The following is a 26269-nucleotide window of genomic DNA, read 5'->3' as shown; positions in this document are numbered from 1 at the left end:
GCATTTGCTTTTTATTTCTAAATGTTTGAGTATGTTGTTATTTGAACATGAGTTTATGTGCATGTCCACATTCATCAGCATTGCATCTGAATGTTGTATACAATCATTCTAACTACATTTTGCATTCATTGAAATCAATATACAGTGTCATGCTTTCACTAAGTTATTCTTGAGATGCATTATGTATTTTCTGAGAATTTGTATTAATATTTAGCACACAACCAAAAAGTTGGTTTACTGTTAAGATCACTGAAACTGAGTGATACAACCAACATGTATTCAAAGCTTATTCTGTTTTAGAGGAAATAACAAACTCACTGTGATTTTGCATGGATTCTGCTTTTTTTAGAGGTCATTTTAATCTCATTTAAGTAAACACTACATTCATTTTGTGCATTCTGGCTGGATTACATTTGTTTAAACTAAACTGTGTGTGCGCGCGCGTCAGGACATAAATGTGTATAATGACACAGGTATGACAGGTATTACAAGGTGAAGGTGACTTTCAGGACATTGCCCCATGTCCCCACTTTTCAAAACGCTTATAAATCATACAGAGTGAGGGTTGTTTTGGGGAAAGTAGAAATGCACAGTCTCCTGTGAGGACTAAGTTTAGGTGTAGGGCAATAGCACAAACAGTGTGTACAGTATAAAAACCATTACACCTATGGGATGTCCCCACTTATCACAACGTGTGTGTGTGTGTGTGTGTGTGTGTAAGAATACATGGATGCATTGTATAAGCGTGATTAACCCTGTAAACCTACTGTATCATATCTGATATGCAAAGCCTATAAATGATCAAAGTGTTGCTGTTAAACCCGTTTCATTCTCAATCTACTCCATGTCTTCTGTTGTCTGATTGATAGTTTAGAGTGTTTTATCCAGTAAAAGCTCTTTTAGTGCTGCTTCACGTGTCAAATCTTGACTGATTTTGATCAAGTAAACATCAGAATAACTCCAGTCATATTTCCAGATGAACACTTACTGAAGCAGCTCAGCTTTACTTGATTCTCCATCAATCAATTTTTTAGTAAAATCAGTGCGTCTCAAATCTGATCTTCAGGATCTTTTGAGGAGCGTTTGTTTCCAGAAGCTTTATTTTCACTGTTCCTCAGCGGAAGAATGATCTTCACAAGCCTCCAAAACATCTCACATCTTCTGAGGAGCGTTTATTTCTTCGTCTCTCAATCAGCATTGCATTATATGTTTGGATCATTTCAATCTCATCTTACTGAGACATATTATTGGAGATGTAGAGCGACCGCTGATATTTAAATCATTTTATGTTAGTATCTGCTCTACCGTTTGAAAGATCTGATTGATTTACATTACAAGCAGCAGAATGTCATATAAATATCAGCATCTGCTGCAAATGACATATTTCTGAATAAAATTGAGCTGTGCCTGATGGATCAGACAAAAAAAAAACACATGCAAAATTATTATTTTTAATTATTTTGTCTAAAGCTTCAATAAACATTTTTTTTTTTTTAATGGAAGACTGTTTTTTCATATATCAGCCTTTACAGGGTTAAATAGGCTTATAGAGGCATATTGGTTTCTTCCTCCTCTACTTAAACATCTTAAGGAGATTTTGTCACTGTCTCCTTTGATTTGAGTTTGTTATTCTATGTAAACAATAACCATGCTTTGAAACAAATGTATTTATTATGAAAATAAATGTATTTGAGCCAAATACCCTGTTCAAATCAAGCTATATATTGTATTCTAACAATAATGGAAGCATTTCCTTGTTTGGCTGCTGTCCTTGGTGCTGAACGTCGCCTTCATAAACCTCTGAAGAACTGAGGACGAGCCCGATGCTTTTCCAGAAACATTTACAGTCAGCGTGAAAAGAGAGACGTCTTCTGGAGACAAATTCAAATGAATGCCGTTCTTCATTCAGATAAAGCAGATGTGCTGTAGATGTGAGTGCTGCATTGAAGAGCTGCTGGAATGTAATTGGGATGCTGCAGTGCACGCTGGGTAAAGGATGCTTTCAGCTCCAGCCGTGAGTCATGTATGGAAATCATGCCATGACTGAAGAGGCGCCTGGTTTTGTGAATGAAACTGCTCGCTGCTCAGCAGACTGGTTTCTCTCGCTCACTCGCCCTCCTTCCCGGAGCAGACGAACGCTGACGGCAGGCTTTCTAAGCACAGGCACTCATTACACTTGACCTTATATCAGAGCCGCTGCGCTCCAGTCTGAAATAACCGCTGGAAATGAGCTGCAGCAGACATTTTTACTTCTCTAAAGGCTGAATTATCTCTCTTCATCATGTATCATGTCTGATTTAATGGTTTTGAGCCTGTAACTTCCAATATCAAAATGTTTTAAATGTAACATGGATTGCACAAAATGTTTAAAGAGAAAATCATGGGTTATTAGTCTTTATATATTAATTAATGTATATTTATTTATTTTAAACATTAATTTATGTATATTTACCAATTATACACACACGTATATATCCAGTGATACGACTGGAATGTATAATTTTCTTATATATTTTTACTATCATACATTTTATTTTATATTTTTATTATATTTTTATGGGAATTACTCAATCACAAGTGTATTATGATTTATTTACCAATTTTTAAAAGTGATAAAAGTTTTATTTTTTATTATAATATATTTTTATGGGATTGCACAATGTTAAAAAAATCATGGGTTATAAATTACTTTTATTGAAATTATTATAAGTGATACTATCCAATGTATTTTATTAAATATTATTGACAGAAATAATTTTTTTGTTTTTTTAATAATATTGTTTTATGATGTTATAAATGGTACTATATAGTGGTACTATTTATTATTGTAATTATTAATAATAATACCAACAATAATAATAATAATTGTTGTTGTTGTTGTGATTGTTGTTGTTGTTGAGTAGAAAAGTGATCTTTCTCCAATTTATATGGCCAGTTTTGGTCATGAAATGGTTTTAAACCGCAGCTTAGTCATTTTAGCTTTTGCTTTTAAAATGTCTTTGCAAAAACACTGTCTCTGCATTAACATCTGCTTATCGCTTTAATCTTAAATGTGTTTTCAGAGGCCAAAACAACATGTTTTTCTTCGCCTTCAGCATCTGCAGTAAACACTGACATATTCCCCACTATCCTAACAGATAAAGAGGTGAAGCTCTTCTCAGGCTGATGATGCTGATGCTGATAACCCCTGTGCTACTGTGCTGTTATCAGACTGCTCTTAAGCTGATGTTGTAGTGAGCTGTGCTGCTCACAATCATTTCCACCTCTGCGGCAGACCAAAGACAAGCAGAAACCCTCTGCTTCCTCCAGCACTTTGCCATTGTCTCTCAATCAGACAGGAGCTGACACGTCTGCGCATCTGATGCACATGTCTCACATGCGTTTCCCCGTTTGCAGAACACGGTGGCCATCGCCTCCATACATTTCCCGCTGGCTGCCCCTCGGTCTGTGGAGAACTCCACCTGTAAGCTGCAGCTGATCGTCTTCCGCAATGGAAAACTCTTTCCGTGCACGGGGGATTCGTCAAATCTTGCGGACGATGGCAAGCGCAGAAGCGTTTCGACACCAGTTGCGTTCACCAAATTAGGTAAGACTGCGATTTTTCCCATGCATTTCATCCGTGCATCCACTGCGTTTCACCACTAAAGTGGTTTGCAATTGAATATTTTGACATTAGCGTCTCGTGCAATTATGAGAAAGCATGCGCGTGCTTGCACGATGGTGCAACTGTTGCGTTGCAATTGTGCACGAGTTGGATTAAGCTCATTTGCGTGCGCAATTAATCTCATTTGTTAAATTCTGAGATGTGCATGTGCGTAATTGTATGCATCAGCTTCCATATGGATGCAACACTTGAGGACTCTCCACTCGGGTCGTTACTTGACGCAATGTGTTGCTCTCCTGTGCAGATGGGTGTAGCCCCGGGAGCCCCGTGCAGCCGGTTACCGTCGCTCTCCGGCACTTCTCGTTGGGTGTAGACCCCACCGCGGCATACTGGGATTTTGACCTGCTGGATGGACACGGCGGCTGGCGCGCGGAAGGCTGCCACATAACGGGCTCCGCGCACAACACGACCACCATCCACTGCGCACACCACAACAACCTCGCCGTGCTCATGGTAAGAGTCTCCCGCTCCCGTTGGAAGTCGGATTGTGGAGGCGCAGAGCCAATGAAACACGGCGAGCATGTAAATAGCAGTGCTATAGTGTTAATATTAGTGTTCCAAGGGCGAATGTGTTTGAGGTGTGAATGGGTGCACGTGATAATGAGGTATAAATGACAAGTGACCAGTGCAAATTCAATTCGATGCACGTTTATTTGTGTAGCGCTTTTTGCAATGCATGTCATCAGTTCCAGTATTCAAAATAGCACTTTAGTCCAAAAAATCTCCTATAAAGGTGTGCTGGTTTGCTATTGGAGTATCTATCATAATATGAAAGGAAATGCAATCATACAAGAATCCTCTAATGCCATCTTTACACGCAAAACCAGCTCAGAAGCGGCTTATGTACCATGTAAAAGTGGATTTAGTGTTTCATTCTGCACTTTTATCCAGAAAAATAAAAGCACATAAATGATGTAGTTTAAATCATTTTAAATTATATAATATGAATCTAGAAACATGAAAATATAGTTGTAAATAAAAGTAATGATGTTTGAATGTTTTTTAATAAATTAAATATAATAATTAAAAAAATAAAAATAAATAAGTTAACTAGTGTTATTTAAATAATTTATAAATATTAGGCAAACATATGAATCTAGAAACATGAAATCACAAAGTTCTAAAAAAATAAAAATATAAGTATTATATAGTGTGAAAAAAAAAAAAATATATATATATATATATATATGTGTGTGTGTATATGTATATGTATATGTGGGATGTGTATATATTAACATTTTGAAATTATTTAAATATTATTTGTGCATACATGTGTGTGTGTGTATACACAAATAATATTTAAATAATTTCAAAATGTTAAAATACAAAAATAGATAAATAAACTAAAAAATAAATATACAATATAATAATAATTTGATAAACACTGTCATGGCAACCGCTAAGTTTAAGGCATCTCTGATGCTGCATCACTTTACACAGAAGCAGCATCAGAGCCGCCTCTCATACTAGAGTCTCAGAGCTGCACGTTTTATTCCTGCTTTGATGCTGCACTGGGTCTTTCCACAGAATTTGGAGCAGCTTTAACTCACTCAGTACAGGCGCTGCAAGAATCAAACAAGACCCTTTAGGATAAACTGAAATCAGTTCTCAACACAAACTGAGAATAAAAGAGTCTCCGCGTATCCAGTCGGATCTTATTTGATTCTTAAAGGATTCTTGACTCATCCCGTTAGGATTGCTTCCAATTATGATAGAAACGCCAACAGAAATCCGTCAGGATTTATTCGGCTAGGGAAGGATCTCGGAAAGCCCTTATACAACAACTTTTCCTTAAAGGCGCATCGCTGGATTTGCAGGCTGCGCGTCAAATGCAGAAACTCTTGTTAAAGATGCTTCTCCATCGGCTCAGCTTTGAGCCTGACTCCCTGCAGAAGGACTGAATCTGTAATAAGTACTAAAAGCCTCAGGTAAATTAGTAATTAGCGAGAGCACTTCCCTTCATTCTTCATGGCGAGGCGAAGCGGAGCGCGGCGCGGCGCTTTTACGCGCTGCTCAACGAACGCGTTAATGACTCTATCAGTCTCCGCTCGGACTTATGCTCGGGATATGTGGGATTTTACCGTGTGGAAGTGATTTGATGTGGATTTTGAGAGCCGAATGTTCTCCGACGAGTGGGACTCCATCGACTGGGAGGTCAGTCCGGTGCACCACAGCGGTTTATGCATCCAAACATGACGGCGAATGCGTGCGTTGTGCATCGAATTAGGCTATTTATAGTGCATGCGAAATCAAAGTGTTTCTCGCATAATAGAACTGGATTGAATTGAATTGAATTTGAGATGATCGATTCTGGTCGTGCGCGGAGACCTGCGTGCATGCTTTTCTACAATGAATGAAATGATGCTTTGAACTTGACGCGTTAAAGGAGGTGAAAGCGTTGCATCGCGTGTTGTTTATCGTTTAGCTGTGCGTGTGAGCGTTTGTGTGTGTGAGTGTGTGTGTGAGAGAGAGAGAGAGAGAGAGCTGATGCAGTCACCACACCCGCAGTCCGCAGTGTCTGAGAAAAAGAAGCTTTCAATCCGTTTGCGACGCGCGTTTATACGCTTTCTGAACGCTTTGGTGCGGTGTAAATTGGCGCTGCTGGGATCGGGTTTGTGAACCTGTTGCTCGGTTTCATCAGAGCTGCAGATGATCGAGTGTAGATCAGTGTCTGTTCTCCAGCGCTGTCGCTTTACATGGACTGTAATCTTGTGAAATGCTAGATTCTTGACTTTTTATATTCAGTTGATGTAAATCAAAGGTCTGGGATTCTAGCATCAGTCATATCGTGTGACGTGATTAGATCATATACTGTATTTATTTATAGGTGCTGTAATTTACTGTAGCCTATAGTTTACTTGATTTCCCCATTGAAGTCTTTAATGAATTGATTACTTGCAACCATGTTATATTGGACCACCAGATCTAACGTCAGCTGCTTTCTTGCTTTTTGTTGCTTTCTTTCTGTTTTTCTTTCTTGATGTCTTGTCTACATGCTTTCTTAGTTGCTTTCTTGCTTTTTCACAATAGTGTTCTGGAAAATTGCCAGTTTCGTATCATAATTTGATTGCTCTTCTCCCAGATGTATTTTTAGTGTCGGTCATCAGCAATTTTGTCATATTCTACACAAACTGGCTAGATGTAATTGTGAACTTTTTTGAGCAATTTGAAATGATTCGAGTAACACATAATGGTTGTTTTTGCGATGCCCAGACTTGCGTTTGTATCCCATTTTTACAGTTGATCCATTATCACAAAATATATTGTGCAAAACATTGTTCATTTTTGGTTCTACTCAGATTATTTGATCATATTATCAATGCATCAAAATTCTTTGCCAATATTCTCAAAATCCAAACAAACCTTTATTAATAAAGCTTAGAGTAATCATCTGTTAATTAAATATGTTGAGCTAGTCAAATTAATTTGCTGACTAAATACAAAATTAAGGTCCCATAAATGCAATTACCCACATATCAAAAGTGCACAAATAATATCATTGAAATAATTTTTAAATGTGGAAATCTGTATCTAGAAACATGAAAATACAAAGTCGTAAATTAAAAATATAAACAATTAAATGTGCACAAATAATGTAATTTAAATTATTTTTAAATAATAATGTAAGTAATGTCATTTAAATAATTTATAAAAGTTGAAATATGAATGTAGAAACATGAACAAACAAAAGTGTAAATAAATATAAACAATTAAGTGTGGATATATATAAAATGGAATTTTGATATATATATATATATATATATTTTTTTTTTTTTTTTTTTTAAATATGAATCTAGAAACCTGAACATAACGTTGCTCTGATATTTGGAAGGTAAATAACTGAAAGAGGTCACGACATCAACCCTTATTCTGTCCGTCTGCTTTAAAGCAGACTGATGCGGTAATGAGAGGAGAACAGCTTGTCTGGATTCTGCTGATGTCTTGAAGGAGAAGCTGATGTGAGGTTGTTTAATGCACATTCAGCTGTGTCTTTCACCTTGACGCCGCTCCCACCGGTCGGCCGTTAGACACCTGCTGCGGCGCGCTGATAGCAAACGCTATTGATTTCACATTCCTGCTTCTTCACTGCCTTCTGTGCATGAGAGAGCAGACAGAGATTGAAATCTCACAGCCACTGATTAGTGCTTGTGTTTATCAGAATGACTTGACATGCCGTCTTTAGTGTTCATAACGCAGCCTAAAGACCAGAAACTGTTGAAATTTAGAGCTATAACAATAAAAGCCTAATGCAATGTTTCCTTAAGGAAGCTGTTGAAGAATATATTTATTTAATATATATTGAGTCAAATTAAAATTATGTGCACGGTGCTTTTCACAATATGCATCGTATCAAAGCAACCTTACAGAAAATTGTTAATGTTTATCTTAATATTTTTCAGATTATAGCTGTGTGATAAAATAGTTGACATTTTGCAATGATATAAACAATCAAGCAATTGATAGTTTGCTCCATAGTGTGTGTGTATGTGTGTGTGTGTGTGTAACAAACAAACCCCCCAAAAAACCAACAGATGTTTGAGATGTGGTATATAGTTTATAAAGATTCAAATGTTTACATTTACATATAGTTTAAATTTTTTGACTATAATAATCAAGCAGTTGAGATTTTCTATATAGTACTAAACATACATATATACTGTATGTATCTAGGTGAGGATGGATATACTTAGTTGTATAATGCATTATTATTATGTTATTAATTATATTTGTAGAACTTTACTTAAAGAAAAGTATTTTTATGCATTAATGTAATGTAATGTAAAGCACCTTATAATGCATTGTATGATCCCGTGAATAAATGTAAACACTGTTATAATGCATTATAATACACATCTATTCATTGTTACACTTTTATAAAGTATAATGCATTAAAACATGGCAACAAACCTTCAAGTATTATAATGCATTTGAACTTTGGTTACAATTATTTATGAACAGATATAATGCATTACAACATGCATAATATATACCTTTAATGCATTATACATAAAGGCTGTAAGTATAGTGTTAGTATTAATTCAAGTGATTATTTGTTGATTGAGGCTGTTTTTTGTGGCTTGATGAGTCATGAACAATTTGTTTTTGCACGTTGCCTGAAATATCTCAGATCCTTTATTTTGGTCTGTTTCTTTGAAAGCTTAGTCACACAAAGACTGCTTGGTTTTTATTCACCCACAGATGGAAAGTCTAAACTGCGTTTATCACCAGGACTTTTGTTAAACCGCTTTTTGCACATCAGTCGTGACCGGAAACCGTGACATTTTCAGAGATCTAATCTTTTGACACGAGTTTGGGTTGTTTTCTTTGGTGTGTAGAGAGAAAGTGTGATGTGATTGTGGTGCTTAAAGGAATAGGTTTATAACCAATGTGCTCAACCTCAGGCCATCCAAGATCAGGATGAGTTTGTTTCTTCATCAGGTTTGTAGAAATGTGTCTCTGCATCAGTGTCTCAGCCATGGATGCTCTGCAGTGAATGGGTGCCGTCAGAATGAGAGTCCAAACAGCTGATAAAAACATCACAATAATCCACACCACTCCAGTACATCAGTTAACATCTGGAGAAGACAAAAGCTCAAACAAATCCAGCATTTTAACTCAAATACAAGTCTATAATCCATAATAACGCTTCCTCCAGTGAAAAAGTCCATCTCCTGTTGTCTTTCACATCAAAATCCAGCTACATATTTGTTTAGAGCTGTTTTGTCTTGTAAACACTGCTTGATCTGTGCAGATTTCTCTCCTGATTCAGACCAGAACACTTTTTCACTGGAGGAAGCGTGATTATGGATTATAGACTCGTATTTGAGTTAAAAACATCTTAATGATAGAGATGTTTCAGTTTTTGTCTTCTCCAGATGTTAACTGATGGACTGGAGTGGTGTGGATTATTGTGATGTTTTTATCAGACTCTCATTCTGACGGCACCCATTCACTGCAGAGCATCCATTGCTGAGACACTGATGCAGAGACACATTTATACAAACCTGATGAAGAAACAAACTCATCCTAATCTCGGATGACCTGAGGGTGAGCACATTTCTAGCATATTTTCATTTTTGGTCTAAACTATTCCTTTAATGCCTGAAATGATCTTGAAGTTGTCTGCGAGCATGAAGCAGTGAAGTATGTTAGCTGGTGTATTGGTGCATTAGATTAACGCAGCACTGCATTACTGCACCATTATCTGTGGTGTGGCAGCGGCTCGGCTCCAGCAGGACAGATCTGACCCTCAGTCCTCCGGGAGGTTTATCTCTCTGTCACGTTGACCAGGACTAACTACCCGCCTGCTCATGCGTTCCGACAAACCGAGTGAAAGCAGCTCCAGTGGTTCATGGGTTTTGTAGATGGATGAGTCACTGCTGAATTTACTGCATGCTCCATTAGGAGCTGAAAACATTCAACCAATGAGAGGCGGACTTTAGAAGCAAATGAAAAGACTTTATTTAGTGAGTTTTCTTCTCAGAGGTTGCTTGCGCTCTATTGATCTTCTCTGGTTGCTACAGAATCACCTCTGATCCTTTGACACTGAGTGACTCTGGACTTGGACTTGTAACCCGAAGGTCGTGGGTTCGAGTCTCAAGCCCGGCAGGGATTGTCGGTGGGGGAGTGAATGTAAAGCGCTTTCTCCACCCTCAATACCTTCAATACAATAATATGGCTGCCCACTGCTCCGGGTGTGTGTTCATGGTGTGTGTGTGCACTTGGATGGGTTAAATGCAGAGCACAAATTTCGAGTAAGTCCATTTAATTTTAATTAATTTTATTTATTATACTTTTTGGCATGTCCATTCAACATTTAGGGGCACTTTAAGTAGTTTGACTACCTAAAGATCCTTTTTTTTTTTTTTTTCTGCACAAATGTTGCAAGACATATTGCTTTAGCATGTTTAATATTACATTTAGAGGTTTGTTCACAAACCGTACTCTAAGAATAAGCACAGATTTTTTTACACTTATATTTATACATTTAACACACACTTCTGTCCAAAGTGACTTACAAAAGAGGAATAAAATCAATTCATCAATATGCATTATATACAATGGCAAGTTTATTTGACAGCTGGATTAGGACTAGACTGGATTATTTAAAGTGTTTTTTCTTTAAATGTATTATTGCTTTATTATTATGATTATGAAAGCTTTGTTCTGTCCAGAACAGTTTTTATCGGTTTAAATCTGAGAGAAAGCCTCTCATATCTGTTGTATTTGATTACGGACAGCTGTTTGGTAATAAATCGTGGTTAAATGCTGATTGTTTTTGCTCTGAATAATCAGTTCTGGCTAAACTGCCTCCCATTCGTTCGATCCGTCGGCCTTCGCTGCATCAGCAGATCCTCGCTGTGTCGTCTCACTGTACTCATGACATTACTTCATTCAGACGAGAGATGAATCTCCCCGCTGAACGCACCGGTCGCTGTAATGGACTTCTGTTGCATGTGAGAGAGAAAAGAGTGAAAAAAGAGAAAGAAAAGGGAAAGAAGGGTGTTTATTTGTGCACTGACGCAAACATGGCTGAATTGTAAAGGTGTTTGTTGTGGATTTTGCTGAACGTTTAAACTGGATGTGATATATGTGATGCATTCAGTGTTCAGATACTTTCTACTGCATCAGTTTAGTTCAGGGTCACTTTAAGGAAGTCCTATATTCATTTGTTTTGTGTTATTAGTTTATTTTACTGTTACATGCTTTCTGGTGTCAGTTTAACATTCAGGGTCACTGTTGTGTAAGTCATTGATTCCTTTGTTTGTTTTTATTTTGTTTTTTCATATTTGCTAGCATGACATGTTAACATTTAGGGTCGCTTTAAGTAAGTCATTAGTAGTTTTATTTAGTAGTTGTTTTACTTTGATTTAATTTTTATTATTTTAGTTTATTATTATTTTCAGATACTTTCTGGCTGTCAGTTTACCATTTAGGGTCGTTTTGAGTCATTAATAGTTTTCTATTAAATTATATTAGTACTTTTATGTATTTTTTATTCTTTTTAATAGTTCTATTATTTTATTTTCAGACACTTTCTGGCATGTCAGTTTAATTTTTGAGTAGTTATTGACTACCTAAAGAGTCCTTTATTAAATTTTTATTTTATTTTATTTTAATCTCTTCATTTTCAGATATCTAAAAATAATGCAGTTTCTGGTGCATTTAGGTTCACTGAGTAGATCATTAATAGTTTGGCTACCTAGAGTCCTCTTTAAGTTTGTTAGTTTGTTTTATTTGTGGTTAAGGAGCCATTTAATATGTGGGCTCATGTACAATCAGTTGCTCATTATTACAGAACAAACCCATTGAGGATGAAGTCAAATGCTCTCAGGATTTCCTTTGACTGCATGTTATTTCAACAACTGATGAGAAGCGACTGAATCGATGTGAGATCTGAATCGTGAGGAGGTTTTATTTCTCTCGCTGCTCTGATATGAGATGCGAGATGATGTTTGTCGCTTCATGTGTGCCGTGGGGATATACATATTTCCATCTATGCTGGATGTGCAGGAGCAACGCTGCATTTGACCTTTTGACCTCTGAGCAGCTGACCTTTTGACCCCGCTGTGTTAAATGTCCTGTGTGTCTTAGACAGTCGGTCAGAAGCGCTTCTAGTGTTGATGGATCATTTTGCAGTTGGCAGGTGTTTTTTCATTTTTTTGGAAATGATCGTGCTGTTCTGTTTCCGATTAAGTGTGCAAGTCCCTTTTATTTGTGTAGCGTTTTTCACAACACCAATGTCTTCTAGTTCACATTTAGCAGTTCAGAGCAGAGCGATACATTTATGCATTTAGCAGACACTTTTATCCAAAGCGACTTACATTGCATTCAAGTTACAGTTTTTACATTTTATCAGCTCTTGCTTTCCCTGGGAATCGAACCCATGACCTTGGCGTTGCTAGCGCCATGCTCTACTATTTGAGCTACAGGAAACAGTAGTCAACCAGATGAGATCTGCTATGCAGTAAATAGCACATTATACGAGTATGATACTGTAGGCATGCTGATAAACGTTTAAATACTTGTCAATTGAATTTAGTAATTTATGCCTTTAATAAAAGTGATTTGTAAGTGCATATGGCAAGGCTTTGAAATGGTGTACTTACATTATTTTGCTATTATATAACCATTATATAGTTAGTGGCACAAAATGGATATAAGGACAATAATATCATTTATCACAATTATTTTGAGGCAATACATCACTCAAGAAAACTGTTGTTTGATTTTATTGTTTTAATAATTTTATTTGTTTATTTTAAGACTGTTTATTTGTAATGTTATCTATATACATTTATTCTTCATAATTTGATTTGAATTCAATTGTATTCTATTTATTTATTTTTGTTAGAATTGTTTCACATTATTATTAATATTAATTTATTAATTGTTTATTTAGTTATTTATATTTTGATATCATTTTATATTTTTTAATTTGCATATACATTTTTAATGCTTTTTACTAGATTTTATTAGATAATCTTTCCATTGATGTATGGTTTGTTATGATAGGACAATATTTGAAAATCTGGAATCTGAGGGAGCAAAAAAATCTAAATATTGAGAAAATCTCCTTTAAAGTTGTTCAAATGAAGTTCTTAGCAATGCATATTACTAATCAAAAATGAAGTTTTGATATATTTACGGTAGGAAATTCACTAAATATCTTCATGGAACATGATCTTAATATCCTAATGATTTTTGTCATAAAAGAAAAATGTATAATTTTGATCCATACAATGTATTGTTGGCTATTGCTACAAATATAGCTGTGTTACTGATGACTGCTTCTGTGCTGCAGGGTCAGATATATATACTTGATTTTCTTGTCATTCAGTGTTAATGTCTGGACAGAAACATACAGATTCTGCTCATTTCTTCAGTGTTTTCTGCACAACAGAATTGAATTGAGTCTCCGCTGCTGAATAAACTAGATTATGCATCAGTCTTTATGCCAAAAGTCCAATATGGAGCTTGTGTGACTGAAATAAAGCAGAAAAACAGATCAGAATAATTTCATTTTAATAATGACACAAATTACCATGAGAAGCATGTATGTGTCAGCGTCGGTGAGAGTCACGCACTAAAACAGCAGGAAAACAGATGGATTGCTGGCCTTTGTGTTTCCCTCTGCATGAAAAGGATTCTGGGAAACGACTGCTGTGTATCTTTGTTGGGAAGCGATAAGCAGCACCTTCACAGGGTTTGGTTTGTTTGGAGTTCAGTCTGGTTTCTCTCCGAGCCGGTCTCTAGATGAAGGATGTTGGCTAATTAAAACACACTCGCTGTATGAGGGTCGTTTCAGGGCCAATCTCATGAAAACCTGTTAAGAAGCGGCTCAGTTTGTTGATTTTGTGGTCGTTGTCTATTTGTGGCAAAGCCTTTAATTTATGCTGTTTTAAAGGAGAAAAACAGCATTATATAACAGTAATGAGAATCATCATTGAGAATAATTAAAATTAGGAGAAAACCTATATTATAAAAAGGGAAAAAATCTTAATAATCTTAAAAATAGATTTTACGTTACTTTCTTTTTTACACATTTCTTTACATTTCTTTTTTCAATCATTTTATAAAATTTTATTGTTTATAAAAATAATGTTTTATTATTATTATTATTAAATATTATTATATTTGCTTTTGATTTTTAGGGTTACACATTTTGTTAATGCACACACTCAACTTAATGGTCTGAAAAATTTTGCTTTACGTTTTTGCTTTATATTTATTTAAATTGTATTTATTCTTATGATAGATTTATTTATTTAATTTTATTATCTATAGATAATTGTTGTCTATTTTTTTAGCATTTTATACATAATTGTATTTACATGTACATTTTTATGTTTTATATTCAAAATATTCATTTTAAATATATTTAATATAAATACATTTAATTTGTTTAATTTTTAATTATTTTATCTTATTATATAATTTAATATTTTTGCATATTTAGAAATATTTATTATTATTAAATGTTTAATCTTAACAGGTAACACTTTAAGGTAGCACATTCTATTGCAGTGGTTCTCAAACTTGTTTTGGTCACGCCCCCCTTTAAACATATAATATAAATCTATAAATAATTTCACCAAATATTATGAAAAATGTATAGTTTTTTCTTTATTATTGAAAAACCTGCGGTGAGAGAAAAACACCTGTATCACTTGAAACTTTGAGAAAATAGCAGAGAAGTCTTGTTATTCTGTCTATGTCAAGGACGTATATTTGCTTTTGATATTAGTGGGGACATAACAGCAGAACCGCACGCTCATATTTCAGTGTTGTTTTTTATTTTTTGTATATTTTAGCTAAGAGTTTGCTTTGTAGGCTACATTAAGTTTAACAAAGTTAAAGCTGCAGTCCGTAAGTTGTACCTCTTTGTCGCCCTCTATGTTTGAAAGCCTGTAATTGCAGTTTCTTGCAGAATTATCTTCCGTGCGTGGGGTTGTGATCCGGCACGGCTCCAGCGCGGATGAATCTAATGTTTTGAGGTGAATGTGTGGCTGTCAGTCACCGCACCGGTGTGGATATTTACTGTACTTCACAATCACAGATTCTAGCCTATGTCTTGGAATATATGACCCAAATCAGAATTTTCACTGTATATTGCCATCAGAACAAGTAACAAGTCAGCCCCGTTTGTTCTGACCAACTGAGGAAAAAAGCATTACAATAAATCGCGCTACCAATGGTGATTAAATCTAAAGATCAGTTAGCTCATATCACATCTAACTGTGCAAATTATTGTTATACTTTATCCTCAAATTATTAATGTTAACAACATCAGCATTGCGTGACTATGAGTATAGTATATGTGTGTAGATTTCAATTTCTGTACAGTCTAATATCTAATTGTCATACCATTCAAATTTCATATTAAGAAATTCTTTTAACCCAAAAAGCAAACTATGCTCCCTTCAAACTGGTATTCTTTACAATACAAATCCTGTGTAATAAGGATATCTGTAATCAGAAGCACATTTAAAACTGGAATATAATTTAATTTAATTCACATGTGTTTCATAAACACACATAATCCTTTCTGGATTACAATCCGCCATCAACATGAAACATTTAATTATTCCAGCTGCTGTGAGAAAAGGCTATAAACGATCTGCAGGATCCTCACATGCGATACTAAGCCTACTAGCCAGGAAAACTTCTTCATGTTTACAGACGTGACGTAATGACGCAGTGCCATGCTCGAATTTCCCGCGGAAACCTACCCGTACCTCTCAAATTATAAAACATTATTATAAACTGACTGTTGTGAATCAGGCTAAAGTAAGGAGATAGTTTTGAACACTGGCAGGTTATTTACTTGCTCAAATATTGATTTTGGATCATTTTTAACCAAAAACGTTCCAGACTGCAGCTTTAAAGTGAAGACTGTTCACGGCAACTCAAGACGTTCAAAATCCTGCTGCACCACAGAGAGTTACGCACATATAGTTTTCCATAAAATCACATTATATTTGTCCCAAATTATTGTTAAGTGAAGTGACATAAAGCAAAGTATGGTGACCCATACTCGGAATTCGTGCTCTGCATTTAACCCATCCAACGTGCACACACACAGCAGTGAACACACACACACACACACACACACACAGCAGTGAACACACACACACACACACACACCAGTGATGGGGACTCGAGTTTGAGACTCGGACTCGAGTGCGACTTAAGTCGCACACACAGTGACTTCAGACTCGACTTGAGACTCGTCCTCGAAAGACTTCAGACTCGACTCGGACTCGAGCTGCGGGACTCGTGAACAATGTTTATTTTTAGGAAACAACTGATGAGCTCGCTGTTATTCCCCTCCCTCCGTTACCTATAACCTGCCCATGTAACACGTGACGTACTACGTATCTGTTGCGCGCGTGTGAGAGAGTGTGTGACCAGTGTGGTCATTGAAAATGTGTTCAGATATATATTCTTCACAGAAAATGAGCCAAGGCCAATGAGTCTGAGTTTAAAAAATAATTAATCGTATAATTTTTCTCTTGATCAAAAATGAAAACGGGTCCTACAGATCCGAACACTATACAAGGGTTAATTGCCAAACTTGTGGTGGTCGATTAACGTAATCATTTACGTGCCGCTGGCTTCCATCACATTAATTAACGTTGTCTGCAAACAGGTTACAGGATTATTGTTGATCATGTAACATTACACTGGTTTGAGAGTTTGGGATGTGTTGACTTACAGTAGTTTATAAACTATGATTAGTTGCATTTTCATTGCCATTTAAGTGAAATTATTGAACTTAAATATACAAGCTTGATAAAAATGATCATTCTGAAGAAAATTTCAGATGGCTTTTGCATCTGAACTCTTCATATATTTCACATCGTTTGGTTTGTTGCAATAGTGTTTTGCATTTAGCTACAATGTGATGTTTGACCATATTAAGTCTTTCTTAATTTTTGGTCTGTACTGTACTGTGTTCTAATGCTACAAGGCAAAATACAGATAATATTAACTTAAAAGTAAAGCATTCTTGGTGTTTTTGTCATGTTGCCATAGCCTGTTTACACTGATTATATATAAAAATCAAAGCTGATACTGTATGCTAATAGATAAAGGAGTCATAATAACATATCACATGCTTTCAATTCTTTATATATAGCTATGCAGTGTTGGATGGGTCGCTGTACGTGATGCAACACTTATTATAACCAGAGACTTAATATAATAAAGAGACTTGAGACTTGACTTGGACTCTATCTCAAAGACTTGAGACTTGACTTGGACTCTAGCTCAAAGACTTGAGACTTGACTTGGACTCTAGCTCAGAGACTTGTGAGCATCTCTGAGTCACAGCAGTGAACACACACACACAGTGAACACACACACACAGTGAACACACACACACAGCAGTGAACACACACACACACAGCAGTGAACACACACACACCGTGAACACACACACACACACAGTGAACACACACACACAGCAGTGAACACACACACACACACACACACCGTGAACACACACACAGCAGTGAACACACACCCGGAGCAGTGAACACACACACACAGTGAACACACACACAGCAGTGAACACACACCCGGAGCAGTGAACACACACACAGCAGTGAACACACACCCGGAGCAGTGAACACACACACACAGTGAACACACACACAGCAGTGAACACACACCCGGAGCAGTGAACACACACACAGCAGTGAACACACACCCGGAGCAGTGAACACACACACACAGTGAACACACACACAGCAGTGAACACACACCCGGAGCAGTGAACACACACACAGCAGTGAACACACCCGGAGCAGTGAACACACACACACAGTGAACACACACACACAGTGAACACACACACACAGCAGTGAACACACACACACACAGCAGTGAACACACACACACCGTGAACACACACACACACACACAGTGAACACACACACACAGCAGTGAACACACACACACACACACACACCGTGAACACACACACAGCAGTGAACACACACCCGGAGCAGTGAACACACACACACAGTGAACACACACACAGCAGTGAACACACACCCGGAGCAGTGAACACACACACAGCAGTGAACACACACCCGGAGCAGTGAACACACACACAGCAGTGAACACACACCCGGAGCAGTGAACACACACACACAGTGAACACACACACAGCAGTGAACACACACCCGGAGCAGTGAACACACACACAGCAGTGAACACACCCGGAGCAGTGAACACACACACAGCAGTGAACACACACACACCGTGAACACACACCCGGAGCAGTGAACAGCCATTTATGCTGCGGCGCCCGGGGAGCAGTTGGGTGCTCGGTGCCTTGCTCTATATATAACTTTTATAGTTTTTTTACATATTTTTTATTTATTTTTTTGAGCAAAAAAAAATTTCTTTAAGCATGAAAATATATTATGTTTTGAAAATGATACATATTTTAGGGCTATTTAGTATTTGTGAATTTATGCTCATGACAACTAAGCACATTTTCCACACCAATTCTCATTACTGTAATCGCGTTTGGTCTCGTACTGTATCGTGTATCTTGTCAGTGTGTGCACTTGCTTGGCCATTTGTAGTTGATAAACAGGAAAGTGGGTCCAGCTGAATTGAAATGATCATTTGTTGGATTGGTATAATAAAGGTTATTATACCGCGGCAGCGGTCGCGGCAGTCGTCGTGTGAAGCCCTCTTAGTGTGAAGACCATCGACTCTACCGTGCGACTCCACCGGGCAGGGACACCGGCAAGGGATAGTAGTATCGCTTTTTATTTAATTTTTTCATTGATATGTTTATTATTGAAATGTTTTTGTTATATGCATGTCAATTTTATTTCATTTCTTTATTTTCTTAAATATGTGGGTAGATAGTATATAGAGTTGTAACTTTTTAGTTTTAGTTACTTTTTCTTATTTGTAAGTCGCTTTGGACAAAAGCGTCTGCTAAATGACAAAAGTAAAAGTAAGTAAGTAAAGTAATGCGTCTGTATAGTTTAATTGGTTTAATCAATACAGCAAATAATTAAAAAAATGACTTATACATTGCATGTTTAAAGCACTACAAAATACTAGCTTTATTTATTTATAAACACAGTATTCAGTGTTTATTTAATGAGTATATAAATGCATTTATTTGTTTGTTTGATTGCTCGGTATATAAAGTGCACTATTCAGAGTTTATTTAATCAGAATACAAATGCATTTATTTATTTAGTTATACAAAGTGCAGTATATTTGAGTATATAAATGATTTTGTTTGTTTGATTGTTTATTCTGTATGTAAAGTGCAGTATCCAGTGTTTATTTAGTCAGTATATAAATGCATTTGTTTGTTTTGCATTTCAATAATGAGAATTTGAAGTATAAATGTGCCTTACTCTCATGCAAATAATGTCATAATTCAACAATCTTTCTTGAATTTCTCTTTCAAATATAATTTCACGAGCAGAATATAATTTGACTTCTTCTTAATTTCCTATTGGTCTGTGTTGATTGTGTGGTGAAATGTGACCTGGGCTGCTGCTTGTTAGTTTCAGCAGCAGATGTGAGGATCTCTCTGGTGTTTATGGCTGATAATGCCTCATAATTGCATTGCTGACATATATTCTTCTGGCAGCTGATGTTGCTTCTGATTGGCTGACAGATGCTCGTGTCGTTACTCTGAACCGGACGCACCTGTGCATCTGCTGGGATGTTTGCTCCTGTTGCTTCATCGAAACAGAAGTAGTAGGCACTTGTTTAACTCGACACAGACACATAAGAGCTGCTGACGCTTTAATCTGCTCTTCACAGCATCACAGGCTTTCTGAAGGCAGCTTGATATTGTCAGCGTTTGTTACCCACCATGCACCTTGGTGGGATGTTTAAGCCCTGTGTGCTGATTGAGGAAGAGCGCTGTTCGATTGAAAAGCACATGAAAGCATCAGCAGGTGATCATCAAGGTCTCGTGACGCTCAGATCTGTCAGGGTTAATGGCGTGGAGCTCGTGTAAATGATTAAAGTTAATCAGCGCTCTGCCTGGAGACGTTTAGATCCAATCTCGTCCCGCTTTCATTACGTGCAAACAAACGAAGCAGCTTCACTGATATGCTTTAAATCACGTTCACATTAATCAGATGTAGAGGTAAATCTCACATAAATGTCACTGGTTTAATTATTTATTTATTCAGCATATAAGCTAACCAGTATATGAGTGCATGTGATATATATGAGTGTATATAATGCTGATTAAATCACACAGTCATGTTACAATCTCACGAAAATGTCATGCTTTTTATTTTATTTTTTAATTGAATTTTATTTTATTTTTATTCAGTATATAACGTTCAGTATTTATTTAAGAAGTATATGAATGCACTTATTTAATCAGTATATAAATTCATTTTTATGATGATTAAATCGAGAGGGAAAAAAATAAAAACAAAGAATACAATGCCTATTTTTAGGATTATTGTGATAATGGTTTGCATTGTTTGTCTCTTGTCAAAACAAAGCACTTTTCACTACATTTTTTTAGACAATGTTCTGCTAATTTATTTTAAAACACGCATTCTCCTCTGATCAAACCCTCAAATTAATCAGATGCAGAGGTGAATCTCACGAAAATGTCCCATTTTTTTAATTAATTTATTTTATTTAGTCAGTGCACAAAGTTTAGTGTTCAGTACTTATTTGACCAGTATATAAATGCATTTATTTAATCAGTATATGAATCCATTTTTATACTAATTAAATCACACAAAATCATGTCACAATTTACTCCAAAATGATCTTTAAAAATGCATAAATATATGTTTTTAATTTTATTTTACTTTATTAATTTATTATTATTATAATTATTTGTATTTATTTATTTTTGCATTGTGACATTATGCTATATAAAAATAAAGCAAATTTCCCACCAAATCATCTTGACCATAATTTTTTGCAATCCCAATGGACCTAAATATATTATTATTTTTTTTTATTAATATTCCTTATTTTCTTTCTGGAAATTGCAAGTCATTGTTTAATCTTCAGAGGTTTTGTGAGATGCACCCATGTTTCCTTGTTTCTGGGTGTTTTACAGCCTGTTTTAGATTATGGTGTTTTCACACTTAAGAAAGGCTGGAATATGAATCAGATTCATAAAGGACTTTCTCAGCTTGTGCTGCACGGCGGCATTGGGTTAACAGCTTCTGAAGGACACGCGTGTAGTAAAGGACGGGTCGTGTAAGTGCTGGATGTTAATGTGTGTCGCTCCTCACTCCTCCTCTCATCCTGCACTCGTGCCATTGTTGTGTAACGCTGCTGGTAATTTGTTCTGGTGTGAACTGGCCGAGTGCTGAAACGTGCTCTTATGCAACCGCGTGTCTTTATTTTTTTATTTGAGGTCAATGCTACATGTTTTCAGACTAAATGCATGCGTCTCTGCATTTCTCTCTGTAATGTGTGTGTTGTTGTGGAGTGTGCTGGGAATCAACTGAACACCTGGTGTCCCTACCAACATCCAGTGACTACTAAATTGTCCCTAGCAATAATTTTGATCCAACTATTAAATGTGTATGTAACCACTGTTGTTGTAATTTCGGGTGCATCTGAAGTAGGTCACACCATTGATATTAGCTGAGAAGTTAAAGAAATAAACGGTGCACTTTCAAGGGTGCACATTTAATACATGTGCAGAGTAAGAACATATAAGAGCCGGAGTGGATGAAACATATGAGCACAGTTCAGCTGAATGATAAAGTTTAACCCCTTTAACTTTATGATGTTTTGTGTTCATCTGATTCTCCCATTTGCTCTTTTTACATTGACTATCACTCTATATTTCAATAGTATGAGAGACTGGATGTTTTCAACTGATTTCCTATTGAACTGCAGCTCAAACTATTTCAAATCTAGTGAATTAAGCTTAAATTAATCATAATGCTCAATGTTTCCATCTAACGTGTTTTGAGCTGCAGCTTGTCCTTTTGTTCATGTAAGCTATAGCTTCTGACCTTTAAATCAAAACGTTAAACTGATGATTTTATGGCACCAATTACTGCTTTATTTAATCAGAAACACAGTGTAAATATTATTTGTGTATTTTGCTTTCATTGTATTAGAAGTAGTCCAACAGCGCCCCCTAATGAATTAAAACTCCTTACAGAACGAGCATTACGACCAAAGGGAGGCTGCCTCTGCATGTGCTATTACTGTTTACTCTATCATACACCGAACGCGTCATTCTGTACGTGCCTTCACAGATTAAATGCAGCCATTCAAAAGAGTCTAATCATCATTCAGGCAAAATAATGAGCCACACTGCTGACATGATCTTCCTTCTTTCTTCCTATCCTTAGCTGGCATTGTGCCGAAGACGACTTCTTAGCTCATACGCTGCTGTAGGTGCCGAAAAAAAAAAATTATGTGATCTAATCACTAGCACACCCTGAGCACAAGTGAGTTAATGTATTCCACTTATCGGCAAGATATATCAGCATAATTGTTCATATCGGGCCGATGCCGATATTTACATTTAAAGCCATCATCGGCCGATGCCGATATTTACATTTAAAGCCATCATCGGCCGATGCCGATATTTACATTTAAAGCCATCCTCAGCCGATGCCGATATTTACATTTAAAGCCATCCTCAGCCGATGCCGATATTTACATTTAAAGTCATCATCTGCCGATATTTACATTTAAAGCCATCATCGCCGATGCCGATATTTACATTTAAAGCCATCATAGCCGATGCCAATATTTACATTTAAAGCCATCATCGCCGATGCCGATATTTACATTTAAAGCCATTATCGGCCGATTCCGATATTGGTCCAATAATATTGTGCATCCCTAATTATAAATGTCTTTTATACTGTAATTTTTGAGCAATTAAATAATAATAATAAAATGCCAGAATAAAAGTACAAATGCCTTTAAGCTTTACACTTTCCATCTTTTTAAACAAAAATCCATCTTAGATAATAAACAGCATTTACTGTCAGCGTTACATTTGCAGGGAGTCTTGAGAGACGCTGTCAGAGAAAGACACTGAGTCAGCTGAAGACAGCTCAGCGCATTATTGATGTTTGACTTTATAATGGGTCTGAAAATATACCAGCAGTGCTTTTATATATATTTTTATTTTTTTGATGGTAGACACTGAAGAGTGACGCTTTCAAAACATTGATCTGGAAGTAACTGGAATTAAACATGGTGATTATTCTTGCATTTAACTGATTAGGATCTGCAAGGTTTTTTTAAGGTGTTTTCAGTCAGATAGAAATTAATATAATTCGACTCATTTAAGCTCAAGCGGATCATATTTTTCTTGTTATTTACATGATAGCATTTCACCGCGATTGACCAAGCGGTCAGATCATAGCGGATTAATAGGCTGCTATAGAGAGGATTCCTGCTGTTAGTTTGTGTTTTAATAAGGATCATAGTAATATTTGGGAGGGAACATGTTCTTTACAGCACTGCTGGGATATAATCAGCTGACTTCTGCATTCATATGTGTTATATGTCAGGTTATTTCAGGACAGATGTGCCATAATCCTCTAGTTATTCTGGTTATTTTACAGTCTATTCCTCTGAGACTCAGCTTTCGTCTTTTAGCTGTTTTTCATGCTATTATTACAATGATTTGTAGCTCCTGGGATGTGCATTTTGAGATCATTCATGTCATTTACATATCCTGCCATAGGGTCAGAGGTTTTAGATTCTAATTATTAACAAACTTTTCTTTTCTAATCTTCATTTTTAAGACCCCTTATGATTCTGTTCCAGAGATATGTGGATTTCAATGCGGCTGCATGTGTAAAATGTTGAATTTGACCAATTTTCAGTGGTTGAAAACCAAATGTAGGTCACTTTGCATACAGCTGATACTTTTTGTATTTAAAGAGCAATGTCTGAAGAACAAATTTTTTTAAATATATTTCATACTTCTTGAGTTACAGGCATGCAAACTTTGGGAGAAAGAAACCCACAAAGTGCTTTTTCCCATTTTTGAACCATTCACCATTGGAACATAATGCAACAGTAAGCTATGGTCACCAGATTTTATTAATAGACCTACAAACGTCTGTGTAAAAATAAAATAATGATGCTGCAATCTTTCTAGAGTCATTTTTACCCTCCTGTAAATTGGCTCCAAATCTCAGGTGAAAATAGCTATTCTGATGCCCCTCTACAAAACAGTGGATTACTCCGTAAATACACATCCATGACATTTAATATTGTGGCTTTCATCACTATTTTACATGTTACAGAAAATGTAGTTTGTGAAATTTGGGTTTGACATGCATGAATATATTTCCATGTTTAACTATAGGTTTACATTATTACAGAATAATCTTTTAATTGTAAATGAGTGAAACTTTTAATTCACATTTCTATATTTGAGGCTGTGCCAGATTGTAGTGTGTAATTATTCAATCATTTATTATGTTTTACTGCCAGAAAATAATTTTCTGGCTGATCGGTTTCAATTTCTTCCTTTTATTGTTTGTCTTGTTGGAAACAGACTGAATGATGACTGGAAATGTTTGTAACAATTTACATAATGCCTTTATACTGTATATAATGCATATTAAAAGTAGTTCTAATACATTAATTATGCCTTATAGTGCACCTTAAAATGCATTATATGATCTCATGAATAATTGTAACCACAGTTATAATACATTCTAACACTTATCTACAGCTTAAGAAAGGCGCTATATAAATTAAACATTATTATTATTATTATTATTATATAAGTAGGCTAGTAGAATTATAATACTTAATTGTAACACTTAAAAGTAGAATGCATTAAAACACATGACAAATAAACCTTCAAATATTATAATTAGTGCTGTCAAATGATTAATTGCAATTAATTGCATACAAAAGTTTTTGTTTAAATAATATATGTGTGTACTGTGTGTATTTATGTATATATAAATACACACACATGCATGTATATATTTCAGAAAATATTAAATATTTATTTATAATATAAATTAAATGAATATGAATATAAATATAGACATGTAAATGCATGTAAATATTTTCAAAATATATACTGTATGTGTGTGTATTTATATATACATAATAAATATACACAGAACACACACATATTATGCAAACAAAAACTTGTATTTTGGGTTAATTGTGATTAATCATATGACAGCACTAATAATAATGCATTTGAACTTTGGTTACATTATATATAATGCATTATAAATAAAGGTTAAATGAAGTGTTACTGAAATGTTTGATTTATTAGATACATTTATTAAACTATTTATTAAACCACACACCAGTTGAATTTATTGTCATCTGCATCTTCATTTCAGAGAGCTGAAAAAAGTCTGGAAATAAGTTCATTCAATTTCAGTCATTATATTAACATATGACATAAACAACGGACCGTACATCATTTAGTTGGGATAATAGCAATAATTTCTATAATATTGACAGTCCTGACTGGTCTGTTGTGTCTGATATTTGATGTTCCTCGTGTGATTTGATGGCTTTGGTTTATGAGGTTAATAATCTCAGTATGGATGTTGCTGACGTGTCGTTTCTCAGTTTTAGTTCAGATGCTTTTCTAAGTTTTCATAGCAGCCTGTTTCATAAGAGGATCAAACCTGCAAATGTTCAGGCAACCGGCCAGAGGATTTCGTGTGTGTGTGTGTGTGTGTGTTTGTTTGAGTGTGTGTGTGTGGGTGTGTGCATGCATGTGTTTGAGTGAGTGTGTGTGTGTGCGTGCGTGTGCATGCGTGTACGTGTGTGGGTGTGCATACGTGTGGGTGTGCGTGTGTGTGCGCATGCGTGTGTTTGAGTGTGTGTGTGTGTGTGTGTGTGCGCATGTGTGTGTGTGTGCGTGCGCGTTTTTGTGACAAATGAGGACATAAATTTGTATAATGACACAAGTATTACAAGGTGAAGGTGACTTTTCAGGACATTGACCCATGTCCCCACTTTTCAAAACGCTTATAAATCATACAGAGTGAGGTTTTTTGGGAAAGTAGAAATGAGGGCTAAGTTTAGGTGTAAGGCAATAGTACATACAGTTTGTTCAGTATAAAAACCATTACACCTATGGGATGTCCCCACTTT

At 35.9% G+C, this 26269-nt stretch overlaps 1 protein-coding gene across 1 annotated transcript in view; it reads left to right on the top strand.

Moving 5' to 3' along the window:
• adgra1b (adhesion G protein-coupled receptor A1b) overlaps nt 1–26269 on the top strand; it is a 145866-nt gene that overhangs the window by 99346 nt on the left and 20251 nt on the right. The window contains exons 13-14 of the mRNA XM_079440034.1: nt 3397–3586; nt 3909–4117. Coding sequence (XP_079296160.1) covers nt 3397–3586; nt 3909–4117 — 399 coding nt within the window. The remainder of the gene's footprint in view (nt 1–3396; nt 3587–3908; nt 4118–26269) is intronic.

Source organism: Barbus barbus (genome assembly GCF_936440315.1).
Source record: "Barbus barbus genome assembly, chromosome: 18".
In the NCBI taxonomy this organism is placed as follows: domain Eukaryota; kingdom Metazoa; phylum Chordata; class Actinopteri; order Cypriniformes; family Cyprinidae; genus Barbus; species Barbus barbus.
The sequence above is the reverse complement of the archived record's forward strand: the minus strand, read 5'-3'. Positions and strand labels throughout refer to the sequence as shown.